Genomic DNA, 15,958 nt, shown 5'->3' with positions numbered 1-15,958 from the left:
TGTATTGTTCTGCGTTCGCACATGTGCACTGTTACACAACCCCATTTTCGACTGCTCTTCTCTATATACTATAGCTGCTTCTGTCGCAGCGCTATAGCGTTTTCTAAGTGCCTGCATATCTTTATCTGGAGCTTTCGTTCCGTTTATGTTGTGGTATCATCTATATACTGCTATCACTCTCTATTTTACGTACTATAGCATAGTCACAGTAGAGTCCGATTCCCCTATAAATCATCTTGCACCTGTTGCGTTAACATCGCTTACGTGTCAACAATCTATAGCTCCAATCATACGAAAGTTAGCGCTGCGAATTAAAACCCGGCTTCTCGCGATTACGCAGCCCTACGTCTCATATATCCTTGATTCAGACTTGCAGCCGTGTTGCATGTGTGTACTTCCGGGAGAGGCAAATCGTGTGCGCAGTGTAGTATAACTTGCTACGTGGCAGGGTGGGAGATGTGAAAGGTCTAGCGTTTGGAGACTTGCCAAACCGCGGGCCTCTTGACGCGTTCTATGGCGTATAATAAACTCGGAGGGTGAAAAGATGGGGAGGCTTGCTTGAATGCAGAGCTTTTTCTTGCTTTTTTTTTTTTGCGTGTGTGTGTGCAGAAAGGTGCAAGACACGGAAACAACACGGTAAAAGGCGTTTGCCCCTCGTGAATAAATGGAAGAGGGTTTTTTTTTATGTATTACCCTCGGGGGTGGGGGAGGGGGCAGTTTGTTTCCTTATTGTTCTTTCGCCTCCGTATATGCCATCACCCATACATATGAGAATATCCTTCCGGAATTGTTTCACAGGGTTCCTGTGAGCCTGTGCGAAGTGACAATCTGTGTTGGCTTGTTTAGTTGTAATATAGGGCTTCTACCCGCTGTTGAAGTTAATTATATTCATGCGAGTCGTTTTTTAAGTCGTTGCGAAGGCAGCAACAGCTTTCAAGAGCGGGATGATAACTGCGCTGGCGTTTTTTTTTTTCTTTTATGTTGTTGAAACGTGCTCGTCAAAAATTTTGTACCCGTGAGCTCCTTCGTAATGACAAAAAAAAAAAGGACAAAGTGTCTGTAAATTGCGCAAGAAGTTTGGATTGTCCTGGTGTCAAGATAGTCAAGATGACGGCTGCCGTGGACCTAGCCGTAAATTAGCGTGTGTCAGAAACGACTTCCTTTTTTTTTGTTCTTTTTTTAACCCACCTTCGAACATGTGTGCATTAATTATAGATTGGAAATTAAATTTTGCTTTCGTATCACTTCAAGAGGCCGCGACATTTTTTGTGGCACAGTGTGCAAGCGTGGGTGGTTGACGATGGCTAAAAATCGAGCTGTACGTTCTCGCGAAGTTTGTTCTCCGCCGTTATAGCGTCGTTATTATAATCCTCTTTCACGATTGGCTCAACGTCGGTTGCTATCGCCCGACGCGGCCCAATGGCAGGGTCCGAAGAGGGGCACTCTCTTAACCAAAACGACAAAGTGTCGAAAGGCGTGCTGGGATGGGCGAGTAAGAGAGCGAGAGGAAGAGAAAACCGAGAAATCGGTGGTTTACGACTCTCGGCCAGTTTGGCTGGCTGTTGGAACAGTCAGGGTTTTAAAGTTCGCTCACTGTCAAACCAGTTGCGGGGTGTGGTCAGAAGAGGAGCTGAAAGGGGGAGAGGGCAAGCGCAGAGGATTTACTGCGGCAGCCTGCGTTGCCGCCTGGGATTGCATTGCGAGGAGAGGGGAAAATGCAATGCTCCGAACGCGCGCGCGCACGCTGCCAAGCAGCCACCTCGAAATCTGCCGCCGGGCAGGTCACGTGCTCGCGTTGGACCAGTAGCGTCGCTTCCCTTTGTTCAAACCATTGTCGTCTGCTAGCAAAGCATTTCACCGATTGCGCCCATCCTCGAACGAGCAGCTTGCGTGACCTGCTCGAGCCTCGTTGAATTGTTCTCACGTAACTAATAGATAGGCTTCTATACCGCGAGTGAGCTCGTAAAAAATAATTGTAAAAATAAATGGTCCTGTCGAAGAATAGCCGGATGAGCCGAACGGCCTGCGCGCGGCGGTCGTGGCGCGATCCCGTCTCCTTCTTGCTCTCTTATCGGGTGAGGAGGGCAGGGGAAGGGACGCCTCGGCAACAGCGTCGAAGGAGCCGCTAGCCGCGCTTCAGCCAACGGGACGCCGCGGCTTGCTGCGCTCGCTCCTTCTCCGCTGGCGAGAGGGGGCGCGTTGCGGTAGCAAAGAAATGCGTGGGTGAGGGTAGCGAGTGAGTGAGAGAAATGAAAAGAGAAATGGGAGCGGTGAAAGTTTCGTCGCGTTGCCGTTGTTGCCTTCGGAAAGGAGCGGAGAGTGACGGGGGGCGTGAGCTGTGTGACGCTTCGGTGTGGTGGCTGCGGGAAGAGCAAGAGCTGCAGCGTATTCTTTACCTGCGGTGCGCTCGTGGCTGTGTGCAGGCGGCGCTGACGTTTCACCTGCCGGACGGGGGCACCCAGCGCGTGGTGGTCGAGGAGAACCTCCGCTGCATCGACCTGTGCCATCTGCTGACGCTCAAGCTGAACGTGGCCCGATCGCCCACCTGGACGCTCGTGGAGAGGATCGCGCAGCCGAGGATCGGTGAGCTACTCTGCACTTGTTTCCCCTATTGGCACCACTGGTGCTGCTTCTCTCATCTCGTTCTTCCCGATGCCCCCTCCCCCGAATGTTCGAATTTGTTCGCGTCTTGGGACAGCTCGGAGTGTCCATCGCGTGCCTTGTTGACATGGGCCTCGCGCGAAGGATCTTGCGTTTTTGCAGTCGGCTAGGGAAAAGCGAGGTTGATATGTTCAGTGATCGAAAGTACCGTACAGTGATCCAGCACTCACACTCTACGTTTATATAAAGAACATGCTTTTTATATATAAATGCACGCCTGTGCATACTCAACCTAGCTGAACTTACGTGTATGGCGTTTTTTTTTTTTTTTTCAGTAAGATTTCTCAGCTTTCCGTGTATCCTCGGTTACCCAGTTGTCGCGTAGTATAGTGTAATCAAATATGCTCGCGTTCTGCATTGTCGGTCGCAGCACTTTCATCTCATTTTTGCCTACTTCCCGACTACAACTTAACGACAGCGTTAATCAGAACTAACAGACAATGATGCTGCGTTATCATTTTGTCCACCTATGCTTTTTTTTTCACATTTATATCACAGTTACTTCAAATAGCATCCCCCATTGTTTCTTTGGCAGTATTCTCATTATATTGTGTCTACAAAGAAAGGCGAGCCCTTAAAATGCCCCTTCTTTCGTTCGTTCTTAACGACAGTGTGCTCGTTTCTTTTCCTTAAATACCTCCTATTCCTGGATATGTTATATTTATTTATTTATTTCGACATACTGCCAATCCCATCAGGGATTTTAGCAGGAAGGGCGTGAACATAAAAATTCGAATAAGTACACAATAAAGACATACATCGCGATAAAGTACAGAATGAAACTAACAGAATCGGATCATTTAACAATTTCAGATCAAAGAAGGCATAAAACATTAGTGTAAAGAAAAGTTGTCAGAAGAAAATAAATGCAGCGACTTGGTTGACGCATTGGATGACATATTGGCATATGCATTAAGAAACACAGCAAGAAATTACAGCAATAAGAAACTACCCTACAATATGGCGAAGTATTTCAAGGAAGGGCAAATTTATACACACTGAAAAACAGAAATATGTTCAAGAATCAACAGAGCGATTTCTCTTCACCTGGATTCAGTATTAAAAATTGCTTAAAGAAAAAATATGATGACATGATACTTCGCTCGTACAATGTTCACACGAACACTCATATTAAAATCAACCAGGTGATTCCGTTTGCATAATACATAGTTTATTTTCGACAAGGGTTAGAAATTTTGCTAATTCGGTAGTGCTGGAGATACTCGAGCGTAGGCACACAATGCTTCCCTCTGTTCTCATATCCGCTGTTTCCACGAACCTTCCTTCCTTTCTTATTTTCTTTCTTTCTTTCGTTCATTCTTTCTTTCTTTCTATTTTCTTTTCTTTTTCTCCTATGCGTGACGTTTCTCCCATGCGTGACCGTGAAAGAAGGTGTACGTTATATAATCTCCGGGTTTCGAAACGACAGCTCTCGCGAGATCTGGGCAGCGCTTTCCCACTGAATGCCGCGTGCACGACGTGGTTGATGTACGTATAATATGTTGCGGTGTTATAAAATATTAATAAATGTAAAGCGTGTACCGGAAGCGCGTTGCTCTATCATGCCCACGCACGTCAACTTTTTATATAGCTTACTAACTGGGCAGTAAAAAGAAAAGTGTTAACGCTACACTCACGTATGCAGCTGTCACACACTGGTTAATATACGCCCCAAGCAAAATGTTTAATGTAAGTAGGATGCGCAACAAAATTACAAAGAAAACTTAATTGGGTTGGCCTGCGCGCGAAATTTCAGAAGTGTATCAAAGCGCACACGTTTAACGAAGTATGTGCCCATGTAGAAAGTGCATTGCGATAAAAAAAAAACAAAAAAAAAACTCGAGCCTTTGGAGTTCTGTCGACCCTCGCAAGAATGATTAAAACATTATAGCGACGACCGCATTTTGTGGTCCCAAATCGCATTTTATGCGCATGTATTGACTAAACGAAATGTGTAGTTATAAACTGTTATATTACGTGGCATACGTGTTACGTTCTACACAGCTGTCGTACAGAAAAAAAAAATGCAGTATATATACCTGGCATGTAAATTCTTTCTTCTTACGCTGAATCACGCGGCGCTAGTCGCATTCATTCATTTGCCGTAAGGAGCTTTTTATTCCAGGCGTTAAAATGTCTGGAATCTCAATGAACGCAGCTGTTCTGCCGTATACCGTCGTCCTCCTTGGCGACTGCAGCGCTGCCGCTGGGAACGAAGGAGTATCTCGCTTAGCAACAGCTCGTAGCCAAGTGGGCAAAGGCATGAAAATAATATGAAGATTTTTTTTTTTTTTTGGAATGTTGCTACCCTGAAATTCGCCGCGCACTCAACGGAAATACTGTAGGTATAAAACTTGAGCGGTGCAACTAACCGGTGACATTCGTCATACACTTGGCGCGTTGTTACCGCTCGATTGTGAAACGTTCTTCTCGGTCCTGTATGTTAGGTCTCTTTCTTCGTTTATTTTTTTTTCCCCGGCAGTCAGTCTCCCTGACAGTCAGTCCGTTCTTTTCCTGAAGCCTTTTTTCCGTTTATGATCCGCTTGCCAAGGGAGGCGCTGGTCGCGTCGCTTTTTTTTTTTTTTTTCCAATAACAACACCGCACTGAACAAACGCAAGGCGAAGGAGGCCTCTTCGAACAAACAGCTCCTCCTTCCAGTGCCTTTTTTCGGCAAGAAACAAAAAAAAAAGGAGATAGAAAACGAGGAAGGAGATAAGAAAAAAATTGCTGCGACTTCCTCAGACTTCTCGGTCGACGTCTATATACCGCAGCACTGGCATGCCCGATCAGCAGAGCTGCACGCTTCCGCTTTGCGGCTTTGCTGCTGCTTTCGCGAAGCTTATGCATCGTGAGTTTCTTTCGTGTCAGCTTGGATGTACGAAGAATTTTTGCAGGATCTTTTTTTTTTCTTCTTCTTTCACCGCGGAAGGGGTGTTGAAAAACAGTTCGAAAGGGAATTGGGAGCACTAGCTAGGGAAAAGGATTTGCTTGGTCTCGTCTGCGAAAGGATCAGCTTTGCTTCCGTTCGTCCCCCTGTAAACCCTGTACGGTATACCCGAAAGAAAACTAAGAAAATCAATTAGACGAGATTTAGAGTGTCCTCTTTTTTATAGGCTCGCGTTGAAAGTCAGGAGCAAGGATGAAAAAAAAAAGAAGCTTGCGCTGCTCGTAGAGGGCGTTGCAACAGCAGCGTGAAAAGAAGTTTTTTTTTTTTTTATCGTGTGTTTTCTCTCCCAATGATTTTAAAGTGAAGTTTGTGTTTGTAAGGTCTAAATGTTAAATAAATTTTGCTGCAAATGTCATTAAGAAAGAGAATGAAAACGGTGCTTAATAAAGGAGAATATATGTATACCGTCTGTGATAATCCGGGTGAATGTAGTGAATGCAGCGGGGGTTTCAAAGGGAAATTCGGCCCGTGTGTAAATGCTAACTTCCAATGGTGATTGTAAGAAATTTCACTTCTTAGCATATCAGTTGTAATAAAAACGGCGCCTACGAAATGAGAATGTAGCTGATAGCCTGGGTATTGGAAGTTTCGCCGATTAATTCCTTACGCAGCTGCTGTGCAAGATTTCGTTGGAACTAACGGAGGAGTCTTGGGGCACGAAGTCCGTTTCGCACGGAAGCTCTACCTCGAAACCTAACGCAAGCCGGAGCGATCGACATAGGATGGTCATCTCCGAATACTTGAAGGCACTCGCGAAGCCTTTTCTCACGGGTGTTTTTATATATTATATAGCTTTTTTGTCGCAGTTTTCACGCTTTAACTCAGTTTTCATGCCCAGACTCAGTCTGAGTGAACCCGGTTTAAAAAAAAAACTTTAGTGAGTCTTGAGTCCGAGTGAACATGAAGCGCAAAATAATATTCATTGAGTCTCAGTGATCTACCGTCTATTTTCGACCGATGCGAATGCGTATTAGGGCCATATATGGGCGTATCCGGGGAGGGGGGGGGGGGATCATTTTCCTTCCCCTGAAAATTTTCTGTTTTTCTTGTGTATATACACGCACACATACAAACGCACGCACGAACATGCATATAATGTATCGTTGATCCCCCCTCCCCCTCGAAAAAAAAACGTTACTGGTTGCGCCATCGATCAGCACACATGGTGTTCCACTGTAAATACTGAGTACCATGCATTGCCCTTAGTCACTGAGAAGTCTTTCGGTAAAAAATTTTCGTAAGATATATTTCACCCAACCAGGATGCGGGACATATTATTAGTGAAGCCGGCTGACCAATGAGAAAACGCGCTTATGAAAGGACCTTTTGAATATTGTTCTCGGCACTTGAATTCGTCAATGCACTGAAAATGGCATGTGGCCAAGAATGTATATATGAAGGGCGGTTTTTTTAATAAAAACACTTAGTTGCTAGACTTGCGCCCTATCCCATCTCCTCCTTTTCTTTACTTGTCTGAGTTGCGCCTCCAATATTATATTAAGCTATGAATTTCCAACTCTTATGTGATTCTAAAGAGAAAAGAAAAGTGAGATTCGCAACTGTCTGCACCATGAGTGCGACGCCTCAAGAGTAGCTCACGAGGGATGGGGGTAAGGAGGGATTAAAAGGATAAGATTAAAGGCATAGAGATAGAGAGGGGGAAGGAGAGAGCGTTGCGCAGGGAGAGCGACACCCAGAAGCAAGGAGAAGATAGGGAAGATGGACACGGTCGCAGGAGTCCGAGGACGGGGCACCACTCAGCGAGAGTTCTTGTCGGCGTCAGGAGATGGCGTAGGGCGAGCCAGTCGGCTAGGGTGCCTGAATGGTTTCCCTCGCCCGCCGCTCCGCGGGCGAGGGAAACCATTCAGGCACCCTACAGTCGGCCAGAGCTGCGCTGTCGTCAGAGATCGCGGGGGCACAATCGGTCAGGATTTCGAACTCGCTCAAGAAACAGCACTCTAACCCTCGTATTCATAAACGCTGCATGACTTGAACCTGATTTGCCACCGACTTCAATGCAGCACAAATGCGTTTCGAACACGATGTCTTTAGGCGGTGCCAAGGCAGTGCAAAAGCACAGGCGCGTTTCAAACGCGCTGCATTGAAGACGGTTTCAAGTCAAGTTCCACTCTGGGAGCGTTTCTGAATACGGGGGTTATAAGCGTATTTTTACATTTCGGGGGATTTCTTTATCAGCCGGGGGAAAAAAAATCTGGCGCGTAATTACAGCGCATCGCTGAAAAATAGCGCAGTTTGAATTCGCATAAGCATGCCTGCAGAATTTCGAAAGTACACGTCTTGATTTCTATATATGATTTGTCATAAATTAGCGAAAAACAATTACTGGTGGCTACCCGACTGTATACTGGGCACGATATGTAATATACATCTATATACAGGTCTCCTACGCACGACTTACTTGCTCCCCCCCCCCCCCCCGCAACTTTTTTTTTCTATCCAGTATTGGTGCAGTTAAGTGACATCCTGTATGGTGCAGCTTTCGGATGCACTTTAGCTTGCCTCGTATGTTCTCCCGTATTCTGCGTAAAGCTTGCGAATTGAGCCCCGTTCGACGGGTCCCAAAATGTCTCGTCAAGCTATATACATACGAGAACAAAAAAAAAAACTGTGTATTAGGCAGCGCAAGTCTCCCGCAAGCAGCAGCGAGATGCCTTTTCGTCGTTAATCGGTCGATTTCCTTCGTCACTTTTTTTCGATGGCTCAATCGCTGCGGCTAAATTCTGGCTGCTTGCGTGTGCGTGGCCTCATTGAAATCTCCCGCGTATTTCCACGTGCGTCCGCGTGTTTATTGTTTAACGGTGATTGATGTGTTGTACGGTTACACACTTCGCATTCCTCGGCTGTTGAATGAAAAGGTCCCGAGCATTCGGGCTGACGTCGCGCACTATATAGTTCACCGCTGACGGAGTTTCCAACTCTATTCCGCGCATAGCATTGCTTTTCTCTTCGGAATGATTCATATGGTCCGCGCGTCAGTGCCCGAACTCACGCTATATGTTCAGGCGTCACTGCGTGCATACCATCAGTACAAAGGCGCGCGTGTCATGAACTCCGTGTGAAATGTGTGCGACCTTTCTTTCTCTTTCTGTAATTCGAAGAATCAAGAAGCGTCACATCGTATAAAACCTTCGGGTATGAGAAACATAATTTGTGGAAGTTCATATATAAACATATATTGTGGTTTTTCATACGTGAAGCCTCCACAAATTATGTTTCTCGTCCCCGAAGGTTTTTACGGTGTAACGCTTCGCGATTCTTCGAATTAGAAAAAAAATCTCCCAGCCTTTACTGATGGTGTCCACGCTGTTACGCCAGAACATAGCGTGAGTTCGTGCACTGACGCGCAAACGATATGAATTATATATATATATATATATATATATATATATATATATATATATATATATATATATATATATATATATATATATATATATATATATGCCGTGGTCATGTCTTAACGTCTTATGCACTGTGCACGTTAGCAATTAGCAATGCGATTTAGCTTAGCGATGGACCAGTGCTACTTCTGTTAATTTTAACACTACACCGTAAAGCTGCACTGCAATGCTGGCTAACTTTGAGACGCCTTATATCGGCTATGGTTGGCTCTTTAGAATGGTTATATTTCTTGGAAGCATGCGTCGGATGTATACTTGCCAATATGTCGACAAATGTTGGCTGATGATTTCCGTAATAAAGCAGTGAAATTTCGGGATGTCTACGTCCACCGTATAACAAACACTCTTTCTTTAGTTGCTAAAGATACACGGTGGCCAGGACGATGGACCAATATCCATGCCGCAGTGAAACCGATTTGCAAAAACAGTTTGTACAGCTTGCAACACTTTGTCTCATTGAGAACTGCAAACCAGAATAATACATAATGCATTTACTCGAGAAAAATACATTTACTCGCGTTACCCCCGTGGGAAGATGCGGACGCCTCTCTCTCTCTTTTTCTTCTTCTTCTTTTTTTTTTGTGACGCTATAGCGCTGCGCGACCATCAGCGCTGCGTTCTGTGCCTGGGAATTCAGAGATTAGATGGCTTTGACGTCGCGCTCTTTTTTTTTTTTTCAATACGTCGACGTGTTGTACTGTGTAAACACGATGCTAAGTCATGTCCTCGCAATCAGACATCCTATGAAACAACACTGACACTTCTGCTTTGTGTACATCATGAAGAGGTGGGACCATGTCCCCAAGAGACGCGCGTGGTCTTGGCGAATGAACTGAGCCTCGCAACGCGCGCACCCGCCAGCCTTTTGATTTGCACGGAAACTTTCCCTTATTATGAGCAAACGAAGCTACTGATTTTGCGGGCACTGCCTCAAATACCTCCCCCCCCCCGTCAAAAAAAAAAAAAAACAGCACTACCGCGATAAGAAAATCTATCATGTGCAAACCTCCGCTCAAGTCATTTTTGCCCCTGGACTCCGGGGTCATGCGGAAAAGCGTAGTAAGGTAAGCAAGAGGCTGCTAGCGGTCATGGATCTCGGCACACCTGCTTCGGTGATTACGCACGCGCGCACGCACCGTATATTTACTAATATATGTATGATCCCTGACGTATGAAAACTTCAATGGAAATCGTTCGGAGCTGTTCATAATGCCGTTGCGGCCCTAAGAAACAATAGATCAAAACGTATACGCCAAAGTTTCTTTTGTCGCATACCGATATTCAACGTTTTCAGGTGATACGAATATTTCTGGGTGACCCCCGCGGCATTCGTATCAGCAAGGTTTCACTGTAGTTGGGTTTTGCCTGAAATCCGGTGGCGACAAACTCTCGGATGGCAAGCCCCGCCGCGTTGGTCTGGTGGCTGAGGTACTCGGCTGCTGATCCGCAGGTCACGGGATCGAATCCCGGCTGCGGCGGCTGCATTTCCGGTGGAGGCGGAAACGTTGTAGGCCCGCGTGCTCAGATTCGGGTGCACGCTAAAGAACCCCAAGTGGTCGAAATTTCCGGAGCCCTCCACTACGGCGTCTCTCATATTCATACGGTAGTTTTGGGACGTTAAACACCGCATATCAATCAATCAATCGGATGACACCACGCCAACATTTTTTCTCAAATGCCAGGGAATGTACAGCTTAGCGAATTTCCGTGTACGTAATTAGGTCTGCTCCGATACAGTTGCGCCTGCGTGCTTAGCAGAGCAGCCGTGTCTCCGACTTTTCAGCGGCGTGCATGCATGCAAGCGCTACGGGCGCACGCAATCTCGCGCCTTCCTCCCCCCCCCCCCCCCCCCCCCCCAGGGAGGAGGTCAAAGACGTGAGCCTTTCTTTGCCTTCAGGGTCAGCGCCGTCGCGAGATGCCGCTGCGGACGCCCTTGCAATCCTTTTCCGGCACCGCGCCAGCGATTACGCGCTCTTGACAGACAGGCGCGCCTCGTTCGCTAGCAGCTTTTCTTTCTTTATTTCCTTCTTTCTTTTTACCTTTCTTTCTTTCTTTCTTTCTTGACAAACAGTCTACCGGTTTGTCGACGCTTGCAATGAAGCTCGACGCCTTCTTCCTTTCTTTTCTATTCCCCCCTCTTTTTTTTTTTATTTGAGATCTTGCCCTTGAGACTTTTTCGACCTCATTATACTGCAGTTTCTTTGCGCTTAAATCGGTGTCGCGAAGCATGCGTGCCTTCTTGTTCTTTTCGATGGTGACGTAGTTGGTTCCATCACCAACGCTATTGTGTGCCAGGATTATCCATGGGATTATTTATAGGAACGAACGCGTATGTAATTCGACTTCGTTGCTTGCGTACGCCAGCTTCTGTTACGTACGTACGTTTTCTGAGACAAAAAGTAGGGAGTTTTAGCTTGTACGTACACTTCTTTACGTTACCGTGTTACCGGATACCGGATAGAATCTGCGCATGCGCGGGTCTTTACGGAACGTAAACCTTTACGTTTCCCTCCGGATCTGGTTTAATAGTTTACGTTTCCTGCCATATAGACTTTACGTTTACAACCTTATCTCGCAAATACGCCTTCGTTCGTAGAAACTCGTGGTATGCGCATTGCGGGGACTCGAACCGTCGAGTTGCTATAAGCAGAAGTAGCTGAAGCGCGAGCGCCAATGGCCATTACATTGTTTCAGCCGGATTACCAAAGCTAGAATGGTCTAGGACATAAATGCCGTAAACGTGCGAATTCCAGAGAAGTTGGATAGGTGGTGCCATCTAGCGGGGCGATAGTGAACCAGGTAATCACAAAATTGTTATTGCAGAAACATTGAGCATTGTACGTCTGATGCAAAAAACGCGCAGCGCCGTTATTACAAATGAGTTACCTTTTTAATCATTTTCACCTCAAAAACATTACGCGTAAGAACGTGTTCATGAATGTGGTTGCACGAAGTGTCACAAGATGTCGACACCATCGTTGCATTAGCCTTGTATTTTTCACGTTTTCGCGCATATGAGGACGCTGTACGCAATAAAAGAACGTCTCGTGATTTCACCACAATGGTGATTTAATCATATGTAAGGTGAATGCAGTTTATATGCAGTTAGCATCACCATTTATGGTTTGCGAAAACGTAAAGGTATACGCGTTTACGTACGTACGTGAAAATTTACGTATGAGGAGCTAACACGTTGAAAGATATCCGTTCCGGTAAGACGGTAAACGCGAAACGGTATCCGGTAACACGTTAACGTAAAGAAGTATACGTACAAGCTAAAACTCCCTAGTGTCTCCGACCGTGTCAGGCACAACGACAATAAGCGCGTGAATATCAATCAGCTCGTCTAATGCAATACCCGTTAATTTCGCGTGCACAAGAACTGCATACTGATGTGCATTTAATTTGAGGGCACGTACATTCTCCGGCTGAACGAGAGCACAACTTTTCTTTGTTTCCTTTCTTTAGCACATAACCCGTATGCTCGTGTCAATTTCAGTACGCGCCTTGTAAAGGACGTCAAACCCGTATAACGTGAGCGCGTAAGTTGAACAACTCGCATCAACGCTTGACGTACCCTCTACATAACGGAATGTTTCGTTTAACGTTTCTTTGGTTTCTTTGAAATTCCGCCTTTGACTAGACTGTGCAAAATGGCGATGCAGAGGCTCTCAACCACGTAGACATATGCCTCGGCAGATATATATCTTTGGCGCTTTGCAACTGCTGATTAGGTATTGTAAATTATCCCCGCTGCTAGGTCGATTAACAGGGTGTCTATACCAACCTGTAAAAGCTGGAGAAGTCGGGGAATTTGGACCCTTCTGGAAAAGTCATGGAAAAGCCGGGGAATTTCGGAAAAATCCGGCCTGGTCATAGAAACTGACTGTAGCCTGCGCGACCATCATAAAAATAAGCGTTACCATATAGAGCAAAGTTTAAAAATCCACTCCTTCGGCTGTAACTACAGTAAACAGATAATATTTGTGTGAAAAAAAAATAAACACTGTGCAAGTGTTGCTTCTTAGCGAAGACGCGAAAGGATACACCTTTGAAAAGAATACAAAGTTTATACTGACGTTAAAACACCCGCTACGGGAGCCTTATTCACAAAAATAGCCACAAGAAAATCACAACGTCCCACTACAGTTTTCCTTTTTTTTACTTTGGGACCGTCGCCTGTATATCTGTTGATCTTGTAACTTAAAAAAAAACAATAAACTAAGAATGAAAAAAATCGAGTACGCCTAAGTACATGACGTAAGCACCGGAAGTACATTGTTGGAGGTGCCCCATCACTCCTGTTCAACATATGTTCAGGTGTCTGCATGTGCTGGTATTTCAGGTGCAGGCATGAAACGTCCGCGTAATGTATATAGCAAAAGTTTTCTTTTTTACACTTTAGTTTCTCTTGGAGACATCTGCAGCGACTATATAATATATATATATGTATATATATATATATATATATATATATATATATATATATATATATAAGAGAGAGAGAGTGTTTGTGCGACCATGGACGCGCTGTATTTTTCCCCTCTTTCTTAACTTCATTCTTAACCTCTTGCCTTTTATATGGTGTCTAATTGATTGATTGATTGATTTGTAGGGTTTGACGTCCCAAAACCACTATATGATTATGAGAGATGCCGTAGTGGAGGACTCCGGAAATTTTGACCACCTGGGGTTCTTTAACGTGCATTCAAATCTGAGCACACGGGCCTACAGCATTTCCGCCTCCATCGGAATTTTGTATGGTGTTTATATCTCATGTCTCCGATCTCTCTTTTCTTTTTTTTTATTTCGCCCATATTTTCTCGTTAATCGAGATAATTGACCGAAGCGGGCTGCGGATTCGCGCGGTGGTGCATTCGGGTATTTCGCGGAAGCTGCGGACTAAAAAATACAACTTCGAGCGTGGTCGGCCGTCTGATTACAGGCTTCATTGAGTGGGCACGCGCTTGCAGAGAATAAATCGTTTTCTCTTGATACCGACGCCTGCCCTTAATTATTTCATTTTGGTCTTGTCTCTTCTTTTTTTTTTCGTTAGCACGCACGCATATGTGCGTATTAATGCGATGCATAATCTTTTAAAACGAGCACCGCCTATTAAGGAAAGCGAGGATAATTATTTTTAATTGCCCACACCCCGTGTCGCCTATATCGATTGACCGCGGGTCAGTGGCGAAGAGCAACTGTTAACTGCACAAAAGGAGAGGCGTTGGTTAACTTGATTATATATAACCAGTCTTGGTATAACTATGGATCACACCCGCCCCAACTGCAATAATAATGAATAAATTGACTTTTAGGTCTCTTCTTACACAGCACTGATGGCCTTATCTTGATTTTTATATAGAGTAATACGCTTCTCTTATTAGTATTTATTAAAACAGTTCGCAGTTTTTTTCTTGAATATATATATATATATATATATATATATATATATATATATATATATATATGAGGGCGTGCTATTTATTGAGTAGTTCGCAGGTTTTGTAGATTCTGACGCTTCACTTTTTTTTTCGATTGTATTAAAGTCAATACTGTTGTCATGAATACGGGCAAAATTTTTGCTGTTGCAAAAAATCCACCCCTTTGTTCATAACAGAAAGCTATTCCGTGAAATCCATAGGTATACTTTTAGACAAAAAGCTTTGTTAACAAAATATTTTGCGCATCCCGGAGCACGACGAATTTCTCGTCGATTCAGGAACTGTGCTTTCCAAGAAATCTTCATTGGTTTACAGCTGCAACTTTTGTGCGTGTGTAACAGTTAGACGCTTTGAAGTATAAGCGTTGTTCTGTCCGGCGCGTCGTCGTCCACTTGCGGTTTCGCTACGTTCGTTAAGGGTCGTTCCACACGCTTCCCGCACAGCCGCAACGCACGTGCCGGGACCCCTACTGCACGCAAGTGGGGGACAAATAAACCAATTGGCGACGCTGCGGAGGGTGAAAGAGCGTCGCCAATTGGCTTATTTCACCTCCGCTTGCGTGCAGTAGGGGTCCCGGCACGTGCGTTGCGGCTGTGCGGGAAGCGCGTGGAACGACCCTAAGCCCTTCTATTTCTTCCGAAATTCATGAACGGTCGACGTGCAGTCATCACAGCGTTCCTCGTGTGGTGAGGCACTTTCAGCTGACCGTATTTCGCCTCCCGCTCCGCTCAACTGGTTACGCCGCTGCGTTAGACGTTGAGCGTGTCAGCATACCGCCAGCGTGGACGGTGGCGAGCAAAGGGTCACGTGACGCGAGGAGAAACAGTCAAAATGGCCCAGCCTCCCTGTGCCGCGAGTCCGCACTGCTCGGAAAACGCTGCGGTTGTTCAGCTCTTCACCGGGATGCAAGATGACCTGTGCCACCTCCGAGAAGTTAGTGAATCCCTTCGAGAATCCGCGCATGTGTGGTAAAGTTCTACGAAGCGATCGAAAGCTGACTCTTCGGACAATAAAGGAGCGTCTCGAGATGCTTCTTTGGTATTTCCGTCAAAGGGACTTCGCGAACCTTCGCTAGTCAGCGATTTCAGGTAACAATAGTAACAATTTAGTTTTTAACAGCAGCCACTCTTTCACACATACAAAATAAAAAAAAAACTCGGGGTGAACGCACTGCCTTCAGGGCAGGGCGTCTGAAACGCGCTTAGGCTGCCTAGAATTCTTAGAGTGTGGTCCAGCTCCAAGTGACAAACAAAAAAGCTCTTGCGTCTAACAGGAAAATAATTCACGCTGTTTTAAAACAGAATTTTCTTGCTGCAAGATAAGAACAATCTTTATTTTCTTTGACAACATACTTTCTTGCACCAGTGGCGTCGCAATTGCCTTGACCGCTTGGCTGAAATCGACAACGTGCGTTTCAGCGGAACTGGGAACGGACCGCAAAATCAGTCAGCTAAAAGTGCTTATTTATATCCCGCGCCTTCCA

General features: G+C 45.4%; 1 protein-coding gene across 3 annotated transcripts in view; it reads left to right on the top strand.

The window, feature by feature from the left end:
• The window catches only part of LOC119159652 (growth factor receptor-bound protein 14), a 215,867-nt gene that overhangs the window by 193,269 nt on the left and 6,640 nt on the right, over window positions 1-15,958 (top strand). For all 3 annotated transcript variants that reach the window (XM_037412474.2, XM_075891405.1, XM_075891406.1), the window contains one exon: window positions 2,424-2,583. In XM_037412474.2, coding sequence (XP_037268371.2) covers window positions 2,424-2,583 — 160 coding nt within the window. The remainder of the gene's footprint in view (window positions 1-2,423; window positions 2,584-15,958) is intronic.

The sequence above is a fragment of the Rhipicephalus microplus genome, chromosome 1 (assembly GCF_043290135.1).
Source record: "Rhipicephalus microplus isolate Deutch F79 chromosome 1, USDA_Rmic, whole genome shotgun sequence".
NCBI classification, from domain to species: Eukaryota; Metazoa; Arthropoda; class Arachnida; order Ixodida; family Ixodidae; genus Rhipicephalus; species Rhipicephalus microplus.
Note: the sequence above shows the minus strand (reverse complement) of the source record. Positions and strands in the feature narration are given on the sequence as shown.